This window comes from Labrus mixtus, chromosome 6 (assembly GCF_963584025.1).
Source record: "Labrus mixtus chromosome 6, fLabMix1.1, whole genome shotgun sequence".
Classification (NCBI taxonomy): Eukaryota; Metazoa; Chordata; class Actinopteri; order Labriformes; family Labridae; genus Labrus; species Labrus mixtus.
Window position 1 is genome coordinate 3,082,732 of NC_083617.1, and position 24,118 is coordinate 3,106,849.

The window sequence follows — 24,118 nt, forward strand, 5'->3', positions numbered from 1 at the left end:
TCCAGCTGAATCTGATCCCGGGTCATCATCTCTCCACACAGTCCGCGTTAAAGCCACCGTAGAGGGTGATGTGGGTCACTGTGGATCCCGCACAATCCGCTTAGAAACAAAAACGTGGACGGTGGGGGTTTTTCTCTTTTTTTTACCTTTCATCTGGCTGTTGCGGGACAGGGAGCAGCTCAGACCCTGGTCATGGAAAAGAAGTTAAATCCACGCTGGTTTGGAGTTTTTCTCTCTACGACGACGTTAGTGATTATTATCGTGGGGGCTCCTGTGAGCGGTGAGTTGTTGTTTATCCTCTGCAGAGTTTGTGTTTTCCTGCACTTTTTCATGTCCCTCAAAGTGGATCTCGATCTGTTCAACAGGCAGCAGCGATCTTCTCTGCATTAAACAAACCAATGATCCAGATGCCCTTTAAAAACTTCTCTGTAAAGACGTTTCTTAAAGGCATGCAGAGAATGTCTCACAGCACTAAACGTGTTTCCTACTGCAGCTCATAAAATGTGGTTTCCTCGGTTTCGCAGAGGAATGGTGACAGTAAAAACACTTTAAACTACTCATCTGTTTCATAGATCCACTGACTGAAGCTGTAGGCTACACAAAGTTTTCTTTTGTGACCTTATCTCACTTTTCTCTGTTTTCAAGACAAGTTTATTTATGTCGCACATTTCAACAACAAGGCGATTCAAAGTGCTTCACACAAGACATCAAAAGCATCATGACAGAGGAAAGAAAAGAAACATAGGTAGACAATTAAAAAAAATATGTTAAAATAAATTAATACTACTAATTTAAATAAAATAAAAGTAAACTGTAAAAAGCGTGAGTTACAGTGCAGAATTTAAAGGTTTAAAATCTTATTAAAGGGATATTTTTCTGTATTTACCGACTTAATCCAAACTGAAACGATCCGCTGATTAATCGATTTATTCGCCACAGAAAAATGAAATCCCAAACTACTGTGATAACCAATTTTGTCAAACTTCACTACATGGATAATGACGTTTATCGTACCGTATTGTATCAGGTCAAATCATGTTGTATCATATCGTTTCATATGGTATCATTGTATTGATCAATCCGGCGGGTTTTCTTGCCTTTTACAAAGTTAGATTTGTTTACACAGAGTCAGAATATAATTTAATCAGGTGTTTTTGTAGGAAATAAATGTAACTGAAGTCTGGAGTCTATGACATTATCTCATTAGGGAGATATTTTTCCATTTAGGCTATTTAGTGAAATCAGACAGAAAACAGGATGAAACAAACAGCTGATTAATCGCTTTTATATCAACAGAAATAAATTCCCAACTGCTGTGATTTACAACAATTGTTTGTCAATTTACCTAAAGGGACGATGTGTCGAAGGTTTTTGGGGAAAAAGTGACATTGTAATATATTTTATTTCTGCACAATACTGTCTAAAAAAAATTAAGTTATTCCAATCAAATGCAGAGAGTGTCATCGTCTTATATCCTGTTGATCTATTAAGCAGTTTTTCCTGCCTGGTACAAAGTTTTCTCTGCTTCCACAAAATCCAGAACTCGCTGCAATTTAACAAGATTTATATTCAGATTTTAAGCTGTTTGTCTGAAGTTTTGTTTTGTTAGATTTGATAATCATCTGAAGGATTTTCTTAAAATTGCAGATGTATAAATAGATTAAGACATTAAGTATCAGACAGTTTTGATGTTTGATTGAAGCTTTCTGGTGGTTTCGTCCTGTTTTCAGTTTCCGTCTTTTTCTCTCCGCTTTGGCGTCAAATCTTTAATGTTTGTTATCTCAGAGTTAAATTAAAAGATGCATCATTGTATTTTAAAGCATTCAGAGTGATTTCAAAACATTCTTTTGTGTATTTTTCATTCAGCAGCCGCTTGTGTTGCCTCTGAGTGTTCATAAAAACCTTAAATCTCCTTCTGTAAACAGGCCAGATCCACCGATCCGTCAGGACCTCTGAGCCTCTCGTGATACCGGCCCACATTTCTCGGGTTTACCTGAGTCCGGATCAGCTCAGGCGGCTGCACTTCAAGCCCACCGTGGGCACCATCCAGCTCTCCGAGGGCCATGAGGCCAAATTCAACTGCTCCATCGACATCCCGGACGCCAGGCTGGAGCCCACCATCGCGTGGGTGAAGAACGGTCTGGACCTGGCCGCTAACATGCAGGTGGTGGTCAACGAGCTGCAGACCATCACAGACGGGGTCACGACTCTCCTCTCCACGGTCAAGTATGTAATCCACGGAGGTGAAACATCGTGCGACAGACTACTTAAGCAGGATAAGGAGTGTATTGATGTTCTCTGTTACAGCATCAACCATGTGCAGCGGGTGGATGCTGGGGAGTATCGCTGCAGACTGAGCATCAACAACAGACTGGTGGAGTCTCAGCCAATCACCCTCGAGATAGAAGGTGAGTGTTAGCCGCTTAGACTGTAAATAATGGTTGGGCGCCAAGTTGGTTTCCTAGTCAGATTTTTGAAGCCTTGAGTTCAACATGTTGGCTTTTGACATGTTTGGTTTTTGGAGCCAGAAGTGAAGATGACTGGATGAGTGATCGGATCCGGAGAGGAGCCCGGGGTTGGCAAACTCAAGTTGCAAAGGTTGAACAGCCTGTGCTGGTTGCTAAGTTGTTAGCTGTTGAATGAGCTAGCTAAGCAACTTATTTTCCATTTCACTTGGTAGCTGATGGAGTTGTTTATTTAAAAAGCTAAGCCAAGGGTGCACTCACACTAGGCCCAGTTTCCCCCACTGGCCTGCACTCGCACCGCTCCAGGACTAACCGGGCCTGAGCACGGTTACCTCTTGGACATAACGTCGTAATACAACACATGCATGGCTTTACGTTGTTTTGAAGTCTGCTTAGTTTATAAGACAGGCGGACGGTTGAGTCCGTGTCTGCACATCGAAGAACAACACAGAGATGACGGATCCTTTACTGACTTCGTGGCTTATTTTGAGTCGTTTTTGAACTCGCGCGCCGAGATTTCTCGATAATAAAGGCTGTCCACGTTGTGTACTCGTGCTTGTGCTCATGCATGAACTGTACCGTGCTGAAGCAAGTGAACAGAGAAACTGGCTGGAGGAACCTAAAACTTTTTTGAATCAGGCTGTAAGTATTTAAAATTCTGCTTTGAAGTTGAGGGTTTAAATACGGGCGTCTATAAGGATTGACTCGCTTTTGGAGGCAGCCTCAAGTGGCCACTGTAGGAACTGCAGAATTTGGCCGTTTAGGTGTTGTCTTCACGCGTCAGCTCTGGAGGTCGCTGTCTTGTTTCACATGTTCTGCATCGTATATTTAGTTTTAGTCTCCTTCATCGACCATTGTTTTTTTTGCAGGTCTCCCAACATTTCTCCATCAACCAGAGGACAGGAACGTGAGCAGAAACACGCCTTTCACACTCTCCTGTGAGGCGGTCGGACCCCCGGACCCCGTTCAAATCCGCTGGCTCCGGGATGGATTACCTAACAGTGACTTCCATAACTCTCCGAGCAGCTACTCCATTTCAGGTAAGACATTTCAATACACTTCATCTTCCTCTTTCTCACCCTCTTGTTTCTCACACTCTTGTTGCATGTTCCTCTCGAGGCGGTCGAGACCTCTGAAGAGAAGTGTCATTCATTTTTTACACGTCATCAGATTCTTTAGAATCAGAATCTCAGTCAGCATCAGTTTGAATGAGAAACAGACGATGTGCTTTGTGGTTTTTCACACTTTGTTTCTTTATCAGACCGAAATGTGTCAGAGGAGCTGTGGAACTAATTTCCTCTTGTAGAAAGACTTAATTTAATTCATGAGTAGTCTCTAAAAGTCTGCTTTAACTGAGCGTTCTCTTTGATCAAGAAGAACTTCCAGCTTGTCTTAAAGTTTTAAAAAGCATTTCTCTGGACGTGACACATGAGGTTTACATCGACGAACTTTGTGACACTTTGATTAACTTCCTGCTGCGGTCCAATGTGGAAGCTGACGGTAGTAAATGGTTTGGGAAAATGTGAAGTCGGTGTCGCTCAGCTATAGCATCAGTTTGCTGGTGGTTTCTATTCTCCCTTGTCTGTTGCTGCCTCAGCATCCAAACTCTGCTTACTGCAATGAGATTTATAACCAGGGTCCGTGTCGCTGAGGCCTCCTGCTGCACTCCTGAATGGCTTTAACAGCGGTCATTTACGCATGGTCAGAGCTTTCTGTGACACCGTTCTGCTAGATTTGTGCAAAAAGATCTAACGAGGAATAACCAGTAATGAAGGAGTTCTGTACTTGAGTATTTGTACATTTGTGAAAGCACTAAATGTCTTTTGATATTGCAACACTCTCCTTTTATGGCCTCAGTCGGCCTCTTCTTGAGAGCAAACATTTGCTATAGGACGCCTAACCTTTCTGCTCTTTATGCCCTAACCCGTCATTTTCAGCTCGCCGCAGGCTAAACTCCCCTTCTGTATCTGCTGCCTGAAGCTGAGGGGTTAAAGGTTCAGAGCTGTGCTTTGGTCCAGCATTTGCAACGGCCTGGGCAGCGAGGGGTTGGTGGTAGGGGGGGTGCACAGTGAGTCTGTTCGGGGGTTGGCTCTGGGGACAAAGGCCTCATTCACGGGACGGCCCACTATACCCTGCAGGGAGGGGGCTGCACACAGAGGCTGGCAGGCTGCAGACTTCACCAGAGCTCTGCAGCAGGACCAAATACTGGCACAACAACACAGTGTAGCCCACTCTCCTGCACGTCACCCTCATGCATACTTTTCTAGAGCTCCTTTTTTTTTTCTCCCCCACATAAACTTTGATCTCATTGTAGCATTGGAGCCAGTGACAGTGTGTCATGTGAGTTAGTAAATGATTGTTGTTCACTGTAAAGGAAGCGGTCAGCGTTGCACTTTCCCTTTAACACGGCCTGAAACTTAAAGAGAGAGAGAGCTTAATGTGGATTTTATTCATGTTATGGATAGCTAACTTACCCCACGTTTCAACCCTGAATTAAACACCTGATGTCATTGTCTGAACAAACCAGGTCTCTTGCGGCTGATCAAGTGAATGAACTCCGGTTTGTTGTGTCTGCTTTGAAAACTAATCGACCAAAATGTGGTTCAAAGAGAGAAAAAAAGAAAACGGTTTTGGCTTTTAATGAGTCTTTTAATTCTCTGTGTCTGCTGCCAGAGTTTAAAAACAGAAACTCTCCTGCAAGCCCAGTAAGACGGAGAGCGAACTTCTCTCCCCTGTAATTTCCATCTTTGGGAGGCCAAACCATCGTTTCATACTTCTGTATGCTGTTGCTTTTTGTTTTGATATTCTCGCCCTCGCTATATGTGAAAGAAGAAATGCAAAAGGCATGACCTATTTTCATTTCCTTATTCCAACAGGATATTTTACTGTATATTTCTATTGAAACATGAGATTGAGGCACACTCGGGACACTTCATTGTGCGTGAACCACAAAGAGAATGATGTGTGAAACCTCTCCCGCTGACTGAATCCTCTTTCTTTGTTGTTACATTTCAGCACAGTATTGTTGTAAATGCTCTTTGTCTTACCACAAAATGAATCTAAAAAACATGCAAACAAACTCTCACATGTGGCTCTGTCACTATTCTTGATACTAAGTTTGGATTTTTCCCCCTTTTGACTCGTGTCCCTCTTCATACTCGTGCAGAGTAAAAAGTGGGTAATGCAGCAGCCAGGTGACGTTGTGATGCTTTTTCCATCATGAAAACGTGTCAATGTTGAAATCCTTTGGGTTTGGCACCATTTTAACCTCACTTGAGCAACATTATCACTTTTTATCAAAACCAAACAAACTTTAGAAAACAGGGGGGGGGGGGGGGGGGTGTTGTATCATTAGTCTAGTGGTTAGTGCACGCCCCCCATGTACAGAGACTCTAGTCCTCCTAGCAGGCGGCCCGGGTTCAGATCTGACCTTTGGCTCCTCTCCAACAACTCATTCCCCATTATTTCTTTTCTCTATCCCTGATTTGTGACTATCAGTCTCAGTCTGTAGGGACTTGGAGTTTGGAACTGTATGGGTCACCGTATCACAGCCCTTGAGCATCGACCCAACCCCCAATATTTTTCTAGCTTTGCTGTTTCCTTTTGTGACCATTTTTTTATTCATTTTGCCCAACATTTCCAGGTGTTTATCATCAAATAACCCCTGTCAGTAATATATGTGTATATAATGAAGACACTACTGCAACATAAAGTATTTAACTGCAAACATTTACACTTGTCTTAAACACAACCCACCTCTTCATCAAGTGTCTGCCTCCTTAGCTCCACTACACAAGACGGATATTTTCTTATTTACTTCTTCTCAGAGTAAAAAATCTTAATCTTAAAGATCTTGTTATTCTTTGTCCTTTTGCAGTATTATATAAGAACGAGCGGTTCTTATATTTTTTTTGGACCACCGTCGACCCTCTTCATGCCCTCTTTGCCTTCTCCTTGTGTTTGCCGAGCAGTCTGAAAAAGAGTTTGCACAGCTTGGCTCGTGATTGGCCGACGTATTTGCACATTCCTCTAAAGAGCTTAAACATCAGTTCTAATTTTGGCATTTTGTTTCTCTTAATGACGCACTTCGGTCTGACCTAATTTGAGTGGGATTCTAATTAGTGCAAGCAAGGACACTTATTGTTTGTTGTGAAAACTGAAGCTGTCTTTAAGCGGCTGCAGAGCAGAGGAAGTCAAACACGTGAGGCTGAGATATTCCACCGAACGTAAACAAAACATCCAGACTCTGCTGCCCAGTCGTCTCTCACAGGGCCGCTCTGTGATTAGCTTTGTTGAAGGGTTTCCGAGATAGAGACGCACACTGGAAAACAGAGAAACAAAAGGGACACTATTCAGCAGCTGTCCCGGTTTGTATTCTAACTGGGCCGATCTGTGGCCGCTGAAAGACGGGAATTGTGCATCCAGGAAAAGCGTCGCAGCAAAAAGGATTGTCACCACGGTGCATCACACCGGAGAGAGGCTTAGGTTTTTGCTTACTGCATGAGAAACAACTGTGTGAACTTTGGAGGTATAATAAAAGGAGTGAGTCATCCCTAAATGGGTGCTTTTAGTCTTTCTTCCCTCTCGTTTCTCCACTGAGGCTGACATGGCACTTTTGCCCAGATTCTCCTTTTTGTTAGTTTGTGCAAACATAAAAAAACCTGATGATAAAGTGTCTGGCTGCACTTGAGGCTTTTTTTTTTTTTAAATTTCCCAGAATTGAAATAAAATAAACCCCTGAGTCGGTGTCAGGTTATCCAAAATATTCAGCCCTATCTCGACCTTGAGGATTCAGTTGTGTTGTCAGTGTTACAGTGCTACATTGTGCTCTCTCCAATGTGTCCACTGCAGGTGTGGACAAGTACACTCAGTTCAGCTGTGAAGCATACAACTCCAAGGGTGTCACGACTTCCAGAGAAGCAAATATCAACATCAAAGGTAGAGCTGGGGTCTTTAGGGGCGGGGGGGGGGGGGGGGGCTGTTACACATTCCAATGAGTTTTCATGATCTGCCTGCCGACCATATGTCTCAATACAAGCGGACTAATGTGTGTTTTTATGGTGTCTTTTTAGTGCTCCCCAGCCCGGTGTTTAACGTCACCGTGATGGAGAGGCAGTCCAATAAGCTGCTGCTGAGCTGGAGCCCCGGACATGATGGCTTTTCACCGCTCAGTAAATGCCACATCAGGGTAAGTCCAAACTTCTGCACAAGCAGAGATGTCACTACACATTTATGACAAACATAATATTTTAACTAAAGAATCAAAATCAAATATGATATTTAAAAGAAAAATTAAAACCAGTTTGTTGAATAAATATGTCAGTGAGATACTGTTTCTTTTTTTTCGTGATGCTGTAATAAAAATGTATTGTGATATACTTTGTGCATAATGAATTGGTAAGGAGGACTTGCAGGGGGGCTGCCAGTGGCTGTGTTCGCCTGCAGCCAATTTAATTTAAATTGTTTTTGAATTAAGTGTTCTGTTTTGTTTTAATTAATGTTTTGTAAAAGAGGGGCAGATATAAGATTAATCTTCTTTCTGCTCCTTTTCGTCTTGGATGTTTCTATTTTTCAACACAAACTGTTGCCATGTTAGATTTGAAGAAATATGGGACCACTGTGGCTTATTGCAGGCTATCAGATTTAGGGTTTTCCACCTTGTATCCATCGACGGGAGTAAGATGCTGCCATGTTTGTTTTGCTCACTTTGGATGAGGCCGTACCTGCGCAGGTAGTCGGCAGTAGTGTTGTAGTCAAGACCACACTAACCGAGACCAAGACTTACCCGAGACCAGAGCGCTCAGAGACCGAGACAAGACCAAGACATTTAGGGATCGAGGCAGAGTCAAAACCAAGACCATAAATATCACAGAAAAATCATCATCTTGTGTGCAGCAAGCGTATAACTCACTTACTTAGAACACTTAGAAGTTATTTGTTCCTTTTAGAAAAGAGACATTTTCCTGGTCTTGATTTAAAATCCGGAGTCGGCCAAGTCTGAGATTGAGAAAAGACCAATTAAAAATGCTTTCAATTCTGAGTTTAGACCTTCAAAAGTGGTCTCCAGACCAAGACCGATTTTGCGTCCTACAAAACGAAGTCGGCAGCTGTCAGAAACCGAGGATACATACCACAGTATGCTGATTTCCTTCAAAGTTCTCCAGGTCGCAAATTCTGGTTTCTCAAAATCTAAATAAGTTCTTATCCTGGTGTCTGAAATCGGGATGTGATGTTTACATGCACAAACACAAAATGGGGTTCTTAGAAACCAGGATTCTGAAGTCCATGTAAACACACTCTCGATGTTTTAGCCCATTAAAACAATCCTCTTACTTCTCTTCATTCTAAAAAGCCTTATTATATATATGCAAAAAGAGTTTGGATCATAAGTTAAGAAATGTCTGCAGACTGACTCTGACATATTTCCCGTTACCTCTAAGGTCAAAGAGGTGAGTCGCAGGAAAGGGGAGGTGACGACCACACGGTTCGTCAACGCCACAGTGCCTCCCTTCCAGTGCGGAGTCCCCGGGCTGCAGGCCATGACGTGGTACAACATGAGCGTTTCCTGCAGCAATGAGGTGGGAGCTTCTGCAGTCACCACATGGATCCAGAGCAACACCACAGAGGGAGGTGTGTGAGTACTGAAGGAACCGGCTGATGTGATCATTTCAAGTGGGCGTTACGTCAGCGGATACCGCGGCAAATAATAATGAGTTCAATCAGGAGAAATAAGTGAATTAAGGAGATTATTTATTGGTGTGTGAGTGTCGACAGAATAAATCCCCCCCATGGAGTCCAGACCCTGGTAGGGGTGAGGAAGCTGAGGACTTATTGAGACCGGATGGGTGAAGACTTGATAGATGATGATTCTGCAAAGACGGGCGGTGATGGAGGGGCGGAGGGGCGCATGAAACATCAGCATGAAGGAACTAAAGTCAGAGAAAGAATCATATTAATGCTGCATTCAGGTGCTGCTCAGGTAGTCCAAGTATTATGAGTTGGGAAGTCGTTCTTCTGACTTCAGTGTGGAAGTCGGGCACCTAATTTTTTTTCGAGTTTCTGAGTTGTTTACCCAACTTGAGCTGTGCATTTTACAACTCTGAAACTTGTTTTTCCGACTGCACATGAATGCACCATTAAAAGGGGAGCAGAATGAAGATGGGAGGAAAGCCATGCGATTGGTTAGATGAGTACCGCTGACGAGACGGAGTGAGAGTGCAAAAAGGGATGAATGAGAAAGACCTGTTTGACCCCATTCGAGGTCCAAACTGCTACTGCAACTACTTTCCCTTCAATGAATCTGATTGGTTGAAAAAATATCAAACATTTGGGTTTTCATGAGTTGGTGGTGGATCCTCAGACTAGACCAGGTGAGAACCACTGCTTTAACGATATACAGATAAGATGTATCGGGTTTAATAAAAGTGGATTCTTAGATCAGAAAGAAAGACCAGAGCAGAAACTAGAAATACCAGAATCTAGAGAACCAGACCAGAAACTAGAGAACCAGACCAGAAACTAGAAAAAACAGAAAGACCAGACCAGAAACTAGAAAAACCAGATCAGAAACTAGAAAGACCAGAAACTAGAAAGACCAGAATCTAGAGAACCAGACCAGAAACTAGAAAGACCAGAGCAGAAACCAGAAAGACCAGAATCTAGAGAACCAGACCAGAAACTAGAAAACCAGAAACTAGAGAACCAGACTAGAAACTAGAAAAACCAGATCAGAAACTAGAAAGACCAGACCAGAAACTAGAAAAACCAGATCAGAAACTAGAAAGACCAGACCAGAAACTAGACAGACCAGGATCTAGAGAACCAGACCAGAACAGAAACTAGAAAGACCAGGATCTAGAAAGACCAGACCAGACCAGAAACTAGAAAGACCAGGATCTAGAAAGACCAGACCAGAATCTAGAGAACCAGACCAGAAACCAGGAAAAGCAGAAAGACCAGACCAGAAACTAGAAAGACCAAAATCTAGAGAACCAGACCAGAAACCAGAAAGACCCCAAATGAACATACAGTATAAAGAAGGGAGAGTAACGTCAAAGATCCGACCCAGATTCTTGACATTTTTGTCTGCAGGTGAAGATGATCTGAGTCCATGCCAGCACACACACACACACACACACACACTCTCACTGTAAGCCTCCTCGCAGTAGCAGCATTTCATAACTGTAATTTACAGTTAGAGCTTCACAACAACCTGCTCTGCTCGAGGCAAAGTCCCCCTCACAAAGGTTCTCGTTATCGGCTGAATCTCTGCTGTTTTCCTGAAGGGTCACGTAGGAAATAGGAGGGCTCTGACTGAGAAAACACAGACCTCTTACTGGGGTGGAGCTGCATTCAATTTCCTTCCTAAAACCACCACAGGGGATATTTTAGTTGAAAGACTCAATACGCTGTGGCAGGAAATGACCACATACCAAAGTGTAATCAAAGATTTCGAAGATGGGAGAAGTCCTACTTTCTCTTTCCGTTTCTACGTTTCAGAAATGAACATTTTAAAGGAAGTTTATTAATATCCGCTCTGGTGATGTTTTAATCCCTCTAACTCCCAATTACCGTCTCGTTTTCAGTGCCCTCCGTCTATCCCCGAAACGTCAGCGTGCATCTGAACGAGTCGAGGCTGGAGATAAGTTGGAAGCCTCCCCCAGAGGACAAGATAAACGGCATCCTGCGCGGTTACGATGTCATCATCAAAAACTCCAACCAAGTGAACAAGGTGAGTGAAGACGGAACCTTTTATCTTCTATGTGCATCCTATTTTATGGATGTTTTGTTGATTTCTATCTCAAGTTGTATGACATCCATGGTTACCGTTTCCTGTGACTACTTCAAAATAAGAGCCCTTCCTGTTATTGCAGTATATTCTGCAGCTGATATTTTATCTAAAAAGATTTTTACCAGTAACCAGAAACGCTGATAAAGAGGTAATGATTCAGAGAAGCTGGGTGACGCTGCCTCGATGATTTCTTGTGTATTTTGGTGTGAGTCTGTCACAACCCAGACTCAGTGAGCTGGACTAACGGGGAGACCACAACCTGAATTGGGAGAGAGACAAGGAGACAGGAGGAGCGCTGACACAGTCAGTCTGTTTCACTCCACCACCAACATTCAAATCTACTTTAAGTGTTTGAATTTGTGCATTTTTTGTAGACAATAAGAAACTTGTCAGAAACACATCATGCAAGTAGAATAGACGACTTAGTGTTGTAATACTCAAGATCGGTCTTGGTCTCGAGACCACTTTTTGAGGGTCTCTGTCCCGTCTAGGAATCGCAAGCATTTTTACTGGGTCTTGTCTCGGTCTCAGACTGGGGGGACTCCAGATTTTAAATCAAGATCACCGCTGATAGGCTTCTTTCTCATGTCATCACTGTGATTAGTTTGGTTTTTCCTCCCTCGGTTATGGCCACAACCTTCCTGGTGTTACGGTCGTAATCAGTGACACGCCCCCTAAACACAAGATGATGGTTTTTTATTGATATTTATGGTCTTGGTCTTGACTCTGTCTCGATCCCTAAATGTCTTGGTCTTGACTCTGTCTCGATCCCTAAATGTCTTGGTCTTGACTCTGTCTCGATCCCTAAATGTCTTAGTCTTGACTCGGTCTCGATCCCTAAATGTCTTGGTCTTGTCTCGGTCTCGATCCCTAAATGTCTCGGTCTTGTCTCGGTCTCGATCCCTAAATGTCTCGGTCTCGATCCCTAAATGTCTTGGTCTTGTCTCGGTCTCGATCCCTAAATGTCTTGGTCTTGACTCTGTCTCCATCCCTAACTGTCTCGGTCCTGATCCCTAAATGTCTCGGTCTCGATCCCTAAATGTCTCGGTCTTGTCTCGGTCTCTGAGCGTTCTGGTCTCTGGAAAGTCTTGGTCCCGATTAGTGCGGCCTTACACCCTTCAACATTAAAACGACTGTTGTCCGTCGTCCTGTTCTCCTCTTCATCCTACCGTTGTGATTTCCAGAGACGGAGCTCGTGTTTTTTTCAAATTTTATTTCTGATAACAATGACTGAAGTATGACAAACATGAAGAGAATGTGTCCTGCGTATTGGGAATATGTGACCCTCCCTTTGTCCCGCCCACTGAAGCAGAGTTCAGCTTCCTCTTGTCTATAAAAAAACTAAACAGATTTTCCACTTCTGTCTCCGCAGCAGAGGGAAAGTCACTCATCAATTCATTTTTTAAGATTCACTCTCTAAGAAATAACAACCTTTATTTTTAACTCTACGTCTATTGTGTGGATGAAACGTCCCGCTCATTATTCCATGATGATAGTCGAGTGCATTCATGTTCTCTTGGAGTACAATAGTGTGTTTTCCGTCCTTCCTGTGTGTGTGGAAGTGAGAGGAAGGCCGACGGTGTGAAAACTGGCATTCAGTGTTTTCCTTTCTTCAGCATGTGGCCGTGAGTCATCGCAGACTGAATGGAATATGAACACAACGGGATGTGTACCTCAGGTTCTGTGCCTCGTCCAGTCAGGTCGTGACGTTATCACACACAAAAGGCTTCTTAAATTTAGCGGTGACTGGAAATGTGCGCAGAGGTTACGTGTTCAATCATTACACTCACCTGCTGCTTGAGAAGGGCTGAGTAAGTGAGCACTCACAATAAACACATCACAACAGTCTGAATTGTAAACAGGAAACAATTTGTCATTTCTCTCGGCAGGTGAATATTTCCGCCTGGATATAGGAAACATACTTTCACACCCCTGTCACATGGAGGTCAAAATGTACACAGGACAGCAATAGATGTTTTAACTTAATGCATAAATAGTTAAAGGAAGAATGTGCAACTTTTTGATCCAGTAGGTGTCGCCCTTGAGCACCAGCATGAAACCAAAACAAACTGCTGTTTGGCCACGCCTCCTCCATACTGAAGCCTCCGCTCTCCTCCAGAGACACACCTCCAACCCCTCTCCCCTCACGTTCACACCAAGGAGTTATCAATAAGAACGCACCATAATTGAAGTGAAAGCGGCGGACAAAATTGTCCTTTGCTCGAGCTGCAATCACCTGTGTCCTGCATTGTTGTGTTAGCATGCTAATGTTAGCGCTCTCTAGTTAGCTCGTAGCTTCACATTGTTGTGTTAGCATGCTAATGTTAGCGCTCTCTAGTTAGCTCGTAGCTTCACATTGTTGTGTTAGTATGCTAATGTTAGCGCTCTTTAGTTAGCTCGTAGCTTCACATTGCATATAAACTGACACAGAATGAGCGTGATCGAAAAACTCTTACTAACATCTAAATAATCAGTGAGTATGTTCTTCTTCTTCTCTCTAGTTCTTGACTAAAACAGCTTTTATACACAAGGGGAGGAGCCGGCCGTCCCGTCCATGTAAACACGGCTCTGACAACAACACAGCCAGCGGGACTCGAGCTTCTCCCTCATTGTAGACAGTCATGACTCAGAGACACATTTACACAGGACAGACTTGAGTTATGATTTATTTGTGAAACATGCCAAACATGGAGACCAGGACAGGGATATAAACATACTTGTGTTCTTACCAAGCAGAAAAAATGAGGCCAAAGTGGAAGTGCAAAAAACTGCAATTCATTGAGTGTCCACTTGGGGCGCTTTCTGAAAGACTCAAAAGTTGAATACACACCTCATATTAAAAGGTCCGTTTTGACGGCAAAAATCCAACGTGTGGCTCCTTTTCAGCATGACGTCATTCCCCACTCTCCGACTCTATCCACTGTCCTATGGCTACAATAAAGGTACAAAAAACCCAAAAATAAATCTTAAAAACAAATAAACCAATGGGTGTCATGGGAGTAAATACATACCCTAAAAGATATTCATTGACACCTTCATATACAAACGAGTACCTGCCTAAACATCCATAAACCCTGATATAATCTATTCTCTTGTCACCATCACTGCTCCTGAGTCATTTCCCCAAATCTAGAGGATTTGCTGTTGTCAGATTCTTTAAGCACATGTCTGTGTTTGGTTGGCACAGACGCACAGACGTGAGAGAGCGTGAATCATGGGTTCAGCTGTCAGCACTTTGGTGAAGCAGAGGAACCCCAGATGATGAGACGGTGTGAGATGTTGTGAAACATCGGGGTTTGTCTGTCACATGGTTCCCTGCTGTTGGAGCACATGTGCTCATCCAGGAAGTCAGCCTCCTTCCCTTTTTTCATTTTGAGTGATAGTTTCTCTGGAATACAGTAACCCTGGTGTTTTACAAAAAGGTTTGATATTGCATCAAAAATGGCATTAAAGGGACTTTTTCATTGTGTTTTAGTGAATTTAAAAGGAGGAAAAAGAAGAAGGAGACAGTGAGAGAGAAAAGGTGTGACATGCAGGAAAAAAAACTGTTGAGCTAGATTTGAGATGTTGCACAAAAGTACAAGATGTTCCTTAACACGATGTTCGAACACGACGTCTCAATTGTTGCCTCTTTTCATGGATTTAAAAACAAGCTTCTTTTTCAGCCGAACAATAACTGTACCTACAATTAAAGTAGAAAAAAAAACTGTAGTCTACACTGTAAAATCACAGGAGGATTATTGGACTAAATTCTTCTTTAGTCGGTCCAATAATTCTCTGTCCTTTTCATCAATCTTTTATTGAGAGTTGGTTTCACAGCCTCACAGAAACAGTCTGGAAAATATTTTAAAAATCTCTTCCAAGAAGTCAGGTGTGCAACAAAGAGATCTGAATTATCTTCCTTACTACCTGATCCATGAGAAAAGAGAGTTTGTTCAGCTGTACATATATAGATTCATGACGAGGATGTTAACTCGACTCAGTTGGTAGAGTTGGGGTTCGATCCCCAGCTCCTGCAGCCACATGTCCGATGTGTCCTTGGGCAAGACACTTAACCCCAAGTTGCTCCTGCTGCTTCATCAGGGGTGTATGAATGGGTTCAGTTACTTCTGATGGACTCTTCACACAGCAGCCTCTACCATCAGTGTGTGAATGTGTAGGTGTGACCTGCGGTGTAAAAGCACTTTCAAGAACGATACAAGCTCAAGTCCATTTAGCATTTAACTTTTTGGACATTTGACCTGATAAATGAGGATATCCTTCAAACTGAGACTCCCCTTGAAGGTGCCCATGTTAGGCCTGTACCTGACTGATCGTTGACTGTTTCTCTGTTTGTTTTTTGCGCTCTTTGACACATATTCTCATTGGAGTTTAACCACATCGTTAAAGCCTTTTTCTACTAGACTTAGAATAACAATGTATTCTATGATACGACTTGATCCTTTCTTTTTAATCTTGCATTAATGTGTGTGTGTGTGTGTGTGTGTGTGTGTGTGTGTGTGTGTGTGACCACCGCAGCAGCCACAATCTACGCTTTCAGAACTGCAACACAAGTATTAACAATTTGATATTTATACCACGATAGGCTCTGAGCCATGGATTATTTGGAGAAAATTAAATTAGTATGTAGAATTAAATGACGATTGTGCTCGACTTTGAGACTGGCCGTCGACTGAGGCTCTGACGAACAGATCCTTGAATATTCGACTATATGTGGTCACCCTTAGCTCATTTATTCTCTACTCTTGCTCCCTGTCGTTATAAAGCTAGATGTAAACAACTGCATCATTGAAACTTTCCTCGGCCTGCGTCTAAGTTCTTCTAACGGGTTGAACTTTCTCTCCACGCAGATAATGCGTTTTTTTTTTAATGCTGATGTCTGTTGTTTGTGTGTTTCAGGTCCACAGTAACACCACCACGCTGTCTGTACCCGTGCAGGAATTCAACATGACCTACAGCGTGGAGGTGGCGGCGTGCACGCAGGCGGGGAGCGGCATGGTCAGCCCACGAGTCTGGCTCTATGTGCCAGAGGACAGTAAGCTGCTCTATTGATTCATCTCAACATCTGGGAGCTGTATCATCCTGCCAACATAGTTTAACTAATGTGCTGTACTGAGGCAAGAATAACACGTCTGCCTGTGAGGAGTGAAACACCTTTTAAGGCTTCATTCTGTGTTTTTAGCTTCACTTGCAGCGTCGCTCTCTTCAGAACGAGCCGTCAATAAATCCGTTCTTGTGTCCAGAATGAAATCTCATCAAATGCAGGATTGATGGCCGTGACATTTTGTACAGACGTTCTTTGTCCAAAGGGGAATGAAGCTTTTTAATTCTCTCCTCCTCTCGGCCTTCTGAATCAGTTAAAGAATAATTTAAAACAACTTTCTGAAACCTCTAAAGGAAGAATGTGCAACATGATGCACATAAATATATCATAAATCCAGTCTGTCCTGTGTAAATGTGTCTCTGAGTCATGACTGTCTACAATGAGGGAGAAGCTCGAGTCCCGCTGGCTGTGTTGTTGTCAGAGCCGTGTTTACATGGACGGGACGGCCGGCTCCTCCCCTTGTGTATAAAAGCTGTTTTAGTCAAGAACTAGAGAGAAGAAGAAGAAGAACATACTCACTGATTATTTGGATGTCATGTAAGCCTTTTTTTTTTTTTTTTTTTAGATCTCAGTCATTCTGTGTCAGTTTACATACAATATGAAGCTATGAGCTAACTACAGAGCGCTAACATTAGCATGCTAACACAACAATGCAGGACACAGGTGATTGTAGCCTTGAGCAAAGGCCATTGTTCCTTCACTTGAATGTGACTGGAGGGGGGGTTGGAGGTGTGTCTCTGGAGGAGAGCGGAGGCTTCAGTGTGGAGGAGGCGTGGCCAAACAGCAGTTTGTTTTGGTTTCATGCTGGTGCTCAAGGGCGACATCTACTGGATCAAAACGTCGCACATTCGTCCTTTAATCTAAATTCATCTCTTCAAATTCTTAACTCTTACCTTTCATTGGAAAGACAGTTCTTACTCTCCTGTTTGCAGATTATATTTTTTCTTCCTTTGCTCATGTTTATAATTTCTCCTCTTTTTTTTCCCCCAGAATCAGCGGTGACCCCGTCGTCCAGCCCGGACACCGGGGTCCCTGACTCGGTCTATGTGGTGCTGGGCGTGGCGTGCGGCGTCTGTCTTCTTCTGCTGATCCTCTGGGGGGCTATCTGTGTGCACAACAGGTCCTCTGACTCCTGGTTTGGGTACGCTGACAATCTTTCACTTTCTGTGCACATTGTTGTTTTAATTACCAAAGTTACTTTCAGTTTGATTGTCTTTGGCAGTAGCTTGTCTGCGATTTCCTCTTTTTGTTTTTTAACTAGTGAAAGGCAGAGTAGGTCTTCTGATGGGGACTTTCCTTCTATTTGTTACACTTTCCTGGTGTAGTTAGTCAGTACTGAAGGTCAAATGGGCTTTTTTTAGGAGACTTAAAGAGCCCATATTCTGCCCTTTTTGGGGTTCATATATTTAATCTATGTTCCTACTTTTGTACGTTCACAATAGCTAAAGTCCGAAAAAAGTGTCTGTTTTCATGTACTGCTCCTCCTTGCTCCCTCTACGCTCTGAGTCCGTCAGCTACACTCTGTTGAGCCCACACTGTTAGACCCCACGTGGGCCAAGTCTCTGATTGGTCTGCCGATCCGCTCTGTCGTTATTGGTCAGTTGCTCAGCGCGCTTCTCGGAAATTTCAACATGAGCTGCTGGGCCACAACGAGCCAATGGGCTTAGATCAGTGATCTCACACTGACAATGACGCCGCACTGACACATTTTTATCGAGGGGGGCTAGAACCGAGCGTTACATGCAGCTAATGCTACAGCTAACAGGAGGACGTAGGAGAAGCCGCGTTTCTGGGGACTTTGAATTTTTGCACATAGATGTGACTAAACATGCACAGGACACTTGGAAAACACACTAAAGGGCATATAAAACCAGAAAAAGCAGAATATGGGACCTTTAATCAAAGTAGCTAATCTCTCATTTTGTCGTTTATTAGGTGGAAATGTTCCTACAATTTTGTCTTTCTAAGATGAACTGCTTTGCTATAAATTATAATGTGTTTTTTTTTGTCAACACAGATATAACAGATGTGATAGTGAAGTTATTTTTGTATTGCCATGATGCGGTGTTTGGTTTTCTTTCCCTGCTGTTGGACGACTTTGAAAACCTAAAAAACTTCCTGCCTCTGTTAATAAACGGCCTCTGCTTCCTCTTAATCACTATTGCCTGCACCTGAGAACAGTTAATAACTGTGCAGCTGGAGGAGTAGCAGCTGTGACTCAGGCGTGCCGATCAGGATACGGACAGGAATGTGTCACAGGCTGCGGCTCAGAGGGGAAAACAGCGACTGACAGCTCAGAGGGCTTCCTCGCTTTGACCCCCCTCCTGTAGTTGAATTCAAGCCTCTGTTTTTGTTTTTGTGATCACAGAGCTGTGATGACGGTATCTCAGCATCGCCTGTGTTTTCTTTCCCTCTGTCGCCCCCTGCAGGTGGATGTTTGGAGGTGAAGAAAAGCTGCAGCCGGTCGTTCAATACCAGAGATCCTACAACCGATCAGCCATAGGAATCACTCGTGAGTTCATGAACATTACTGTTAAACTTTTGTATTCCCATTTAAAAAATCTGATATATTTAGACATGCATATATACACCAACACACACACATTACCATGTCACCTTGTTTTTAAACTTTTATGTGACAAATAACAACGTAAACCTCTGACAAAAACAAGTATGTCACCCTCTCCCCTTCCTCCAAAATATATAAACAATACGATCTCGAACCATGAAGCATCTCGTTTTCAAGGGGGTCCAACACAAAAACAGAAAACCAGTACAGACAGTCGTGCACATCTTACACACATACAGGCTCTTACCCCACACACACATCCCTCCCACAGCACCCACACAAAACCATCAGGTAGATTCACAGAATGACGTAGAATGCAATCAAGAAGACAAAAGTGACAAAAACGAATGACGTAAATAAAATCCCTGCAGCAACTGGGACCATTAACAAGTTCAAGTAGGCAGGAAGGAAGTGTGCAGGTTAGAAGAAAAGGCTAATTAGATTACCTAGTCATTATACATCAATATCTAACAGCCAACTGTTCACAAAACTTAGAAAACAATAACATAAGAAGAGTCTTCACTGTGTTTGGTTGCTGACTCTTCTCTGTGTCAACAAGTAAACAATCTATAAACTGTTAACACGTTTAATAAGAATATACTTTGTGTTATCTGTTTTTATTTTGTTGTACAACGTTGCATCATATTTGCACATTTTGAGGCATGCAGGAAAGATTTAGGTTTCCTGCTTCGAGGACTATAACCTCTGTACATGGGGCGCGCGGTCTAACCGGTAGGCCACCGGTGCCCCATGCTCTCAGCATATTTTAAAAAACACACACACTAACCTGAGTGGGGTTTTGTTCCGCAGTGGGGAACCTCGGCATTAGTGAAGACCTGCAGGCCAAGCTTCAGGACGTGATGGTCATGAGGAGCTTGCTCTCCATCGGGAAAGTTCTGGGAGAGGGTGAGTGGTGGTTTTTTAAATTTTATTTTGTCAACTCCACACGTTTGAACGCATAAGTAACTCGTGCTGTGCAGAATATGAAGTGTTTGGTTTCCTCCCATCAGGGGAATTTGGCTCCGTGGTGGAGGGACATTTAAGACAAATAGACGGCACTTCAGAAAAAGTTGCAGTAAAGACAATGAAATGTAAGTTTTCTTTTACTACAAGCGATCATCCATTAACTAAAAAACAAGATTAGAGCAGCGGATAACTTTTTAATTTTCTCCTCGGACAGTGGACAGCTTCTCTCAAAAGGAGATTGAAGAGTTCCTGAATGAGGCGGCATGCATGAAAGACTTCAACCACCCGAATGTCATCAGACTGCTCGGTAAGAGAAACAAAATCAAGAAGAATCACAGTACTGTCTTCCTTCATTTGAAAACCTGTGCAGTAATTATGTGCGTCGATTTGTCCTCATCAGGTGTCTGCTTGGAAGTGGGCTCTGGGAATTTTCCCAAGCCCATGGTCATCCTGCCGTTCATGAGATACGGAGACCTACACAGCTTCCTGCTGCGCTCGCGCCTGGGAGAGAGTCCGTTGGTGAGATAAAGAATCCAAAATAATGACCTTATAGAATATTAATATAAGAATGAACAACATTAAGTTGTGATTGTTGTGTTTCTCTTCTCAGTTCTTACCCACTCAGACTCTCCTGAAGTTCATGGTGGACATCGCTCTGGGTATGGAGTATCTCAGCGGTCGGAACTTTCTGCACCGGGATCTGGCAGCTCGCAACTGCATGTAGGTTACAAAATCAAACTTTTCTTAATAGTTAAATGACACGTAACAGCCAAGGAAACATGACAAAACAATGTAGCATCAAAAGAATGAGGAGGGAGGACAGCAGCATTTTTAATCGCAGGTTCGAAATTTAACACTTCAAAACTGTTTTTTGTTGGGCTTTTATTTTGAAAATTTTGTACTGCTTTAGGATGAGGATGCTTTTCTTCCTAGCTTGATACAAACCTGCTTTTATTCTGAAAGAAAATTATGAATTTTTGGTCATCTAAGGTCACAACATGAAGTTAAGCACTCAAACAGGAAGTGGTTAGGGATCCCAAACTGACGCCTATTAAAAACACTCAAGGTCACCGTACAAAGCAGAGATGAAAATGAACAACAAAGAACTAACGTGTGTGTGTGTGTGTCCAGGCTGCGTGACGACATGACGGTGTGTGTGGCCGACTTTGGCTTATCGAAGAAGATCTACAGTGGAGATTATTACCGGCAGGGCAGGATCGCCAAAATGCCCGTGAAGTGGATCGCAGTGGAGAGTCTGGCCGACAGAGTTTTCACAATAAAGAGCGACGTGGTGAGTACATCTGTGTGTGTCACCAGAAGAAGAGCTGAACCCCTCGTCTGGTTCTGCTCATGACTCTTCCTAAAATGTGTTTTTTGAGTCGTCAGCTGAGTTGACTCTGAGCTGATTACTCAGCGTTCTTCTGAAGGGTGTGGTGCCGCTTCTGTTTTGAAAGTCTTTGTGACGTCGTTTATCATCATTGTGTGGTTATTCTTGGAGTTTTGATTTCTTCTGCACATATTTTCTAACCTCTGGCAATTTCAGAACCCTTTTAAATAAAAGTAGAAATAGCTCAAAATCCAATTTCTTGAACTGTTGGATGAAAAATTAAAGATTTCTTTAAGTGTTAAAGGATGGGAAATTAATTAATGTTTATCCGCCTTCTTTGAAATTTGAAATAGAAAGAGAGGATGAATAAATTCTCACTTCATACATTTTGTTAGTGAACTTCAAATAACAATATAGATACATGGTGGTGAGGAGTGGTGGCGTTCAGGAGCGCTGGGACAAAGCAGAGCGAGGCACCGGGAACAGTTTGAATCAAAAATGAGAAGACAGAATAGCACAACAACAATCTGATAATGACTCTTAACGGGGCCGATAAAACACAGAGTAGTGACGACAATCTGGCAGCTCGCTGGAAGATGAGGAGGGGAATGATGCTGCATTCAGGTGCTGCTCGGGTAGTCCAAGTCTCCCAGTTGGGAAGTCGTTCTTCCGACTTCAACGTGTTCATGTGCTTACAGTTCGGAAAGTCTGGATGTTGTAACAACAGCAAAAAAACTAAAAGTTGATGCTACGAAGAAAATCAGTGGAATGTCTGTTATATTTGAGCAAAAAGTTGATGTGCAATACATGAATTAATAAAACGTTTCCTTACATCTAAACATATATTGCCCCCCATGTGATGACGAATATGACGTCAAGTTGGGAAGTCAGGCACCTAATCCTTATCCGAGTTTCTGAGTTGTTGTTCTGACTTGAGCAGGTGTTCATGTGCATTTCACAACTCGGAAACTAGTTTTTCCGATATGTCCGACCCCGCATGAATGCACCATGAGAGCTGCTGTGGATGAGCCAGATGTTCTGCAGCTGTGAATGAACGCCCCACACCTCTGAAACCAGTCAACCAGGAAGAACAGAACCACAAAACCACAACATAAGAGCCTGAACCCAAGAACGCGAGAAAGACAGTTTGAAGGTTAATGTAATAAGAGAATGTGTAGAGAGCAGAGAGATGACAGTTTTTAGGTTTGCATTAAAGGTTTTACACAAATTGGAATATTAGTCACAAATATATAGACTATGAATAAAGTATATTACTGTGTGTGTTTCAGTGGGCATTTGGAGTCACCATGTGGGAGATTGCTACACGAGGCATGACGCCGTATCCCGGCATCCAGAATCATGAAATTTACGACTACTTACTGGAAGGACACAGACTGAAGCAGCCGACAGACTGTTTGGATGAGCTGTAAGTACATCTCCTCCTCTACATCCAGGACTCCTTTAAAGATATGTATCATGATCTATTAAAGAGGACATATTATCCCCCCTTCTTCACCTTTTCAAACAGTCCCCTCCTCCACCTTTTCAAACAGTCCCCCTCCTCCACCTTTTCAAACAGTCCCCTCCTCCACCTTTTCAAACAGTCCCCCTGTGGTCTAAATGAAACATCTGTGCTGTGCTTTGGTCAAAATATAACATGAATCAAGCACCAGAGGAGGTTTGTGACCCTGTATAAACCAGCTCTCTCAGAACGCTCCGTTTTGGTGTGTGTGTCTCTTTAAATGCAATGAGCTCCGCCCCCTGAGTTTTCCCCGTAGACATCACTCCTCTGTAGGGAGAATAAAAATGGCTGACCTGCGCAAAATTTTTGTTCTAGTCTGGGGGTGGAGTCCATGGGTGGAGATAGCAGGGGAGGGGAGGGGATTTTTTTTTACCAGAATCCCACTGTGACATCACAAGGAGAGCACATTTGAAACGGAGCATTTTTCTGTGTTGTAAGACTTATACAGACCACAAACAAAGGACTGGATGGGTTTATTTCACATGTTGTGGATCTGTAGACTCTCAGATTACCCAAATATATGTTCATGCACACTGTAAGAGTGGATTTTTCATAATATGTCCCCTTTAAACGACTTCCTTTATTCACCTGTGTGCAGGTATGAGATCATGTACAGCTGCTGGAGGGCCGACCCGGTGGACCGACCCTCCTTTACGCAGCTGCGGGAAATGATGGAAAAGCTCACAGAGAAGCTTCCAGAGTCTTTCAGCAAGGACGACATCATCTATATCAACACCAGCTTTCCTGAAGAGGACGCCGAAGGAGAAACGCTTCCTGCAGATCATCCTCTGTTCAACTCGTCGCCCTCCTGCAGCCACCACGCCGCAGAAAACTCGGTCGTCACTGTGGACATTCACGGCAGCTTGGAGGAGGAGGAAGACGGGGAGGAGGAGGGCGACGATCGCTACGTGGTGGTGATCTCCTCCGATCCCTCCATGAGACCTCCCGCTGCGAACACTCCCCTTTTAACAAGTCGTGCAAACGGAGGCAGGGCGACCGATGTGACGGCGGCGGATCACAGCTCGAGTGACACCTCTCACCTGCTCTGAAGATCCAAACTGAAACAAAAAATGAAGTGCCTCATCGCACTGGGAGCACCTTGACTTTTTCCTCATGTGCACTTTCTGTAGCAGCACCAGCAGTTAATGCGTCCCATGGCCAGCCTTTACGTCAGTGTTAGGATTGTCGTCTTTTTGTGTCAACTTCAAACACACTTTTCATAAGCTCAAGATACACTGAACTGTGAAACTGATTACTGTATTGGATTTTGTGTTGTGATGTAAATATAGAAATGTACAGAGCGTTTATAAAGTGATCTTATGTAATGTATAAATATGAGTTTTAATGTCGTCATTAAAGTAAGACGCAATTTTA

General features: G+C 43.2%; 1 protein-coding gene across 1 annotated transcript; it reads left to right on the plus strand.

Annotated features, from left to right (window-relative positions):
• mertka (c-mer proto-oncogene tyrosine kinase a) lies at positions 1-24,118 on the plus strand. The gene is made up of 19 exons (XM_061039514.1): positions 1-280; positions 1,926-2,226; positions 2,308-2,408; positions 3,335-3,505; positions 7,317-7,403; positions 7,538-7,653; positions 8,906-9,095; positions 11,051-11,196; positions 16,156-16,291; positions 17,351-17,501; positions 18,790-18,872; positions 19,740-19,835; positions 19,940-20,020; positions 20,110-20,202; positions 20,296-20,414; positions 20,506-20,615; positions 21,027-21,186; positions 22,512-22,648; positions 23,343-24,118. Exons 1-19 carry the CDS (start codon positions 193-195, stop codon positions 23,791-23,793), a joined length of 2,817 nt encoding a protein of 938 aa, XP_060895497.1. The 5' UTR covers positions 1-192; the 3' UTR covers positions 23,794-24,118.

Bases quoted from the DNA above. Each gene is read 5' to 3' on its own strand.
- mertka (XM_061039514.1), top strand. From the start codon at position 193: ATGGAAAAGAAGTTAAATCCACGCTGGTTTGGAGTTTTTCTCTCTACG. The intron at 18,873-19,739 runs GTGAGTTCATGA...TTTGTTCCGCAG, and splicing joins ATCAGCCATAGGAATCACTC to TGGGGAACCTCGGCATTAGT. The intron at 20,021-20,109 runs GTAAGTTTTCTT...CTCCTCGGACAG, and splicing joins TGCAGTAAAGACAATGAAAT to TGGACAGCTTCTCTCAAAAG.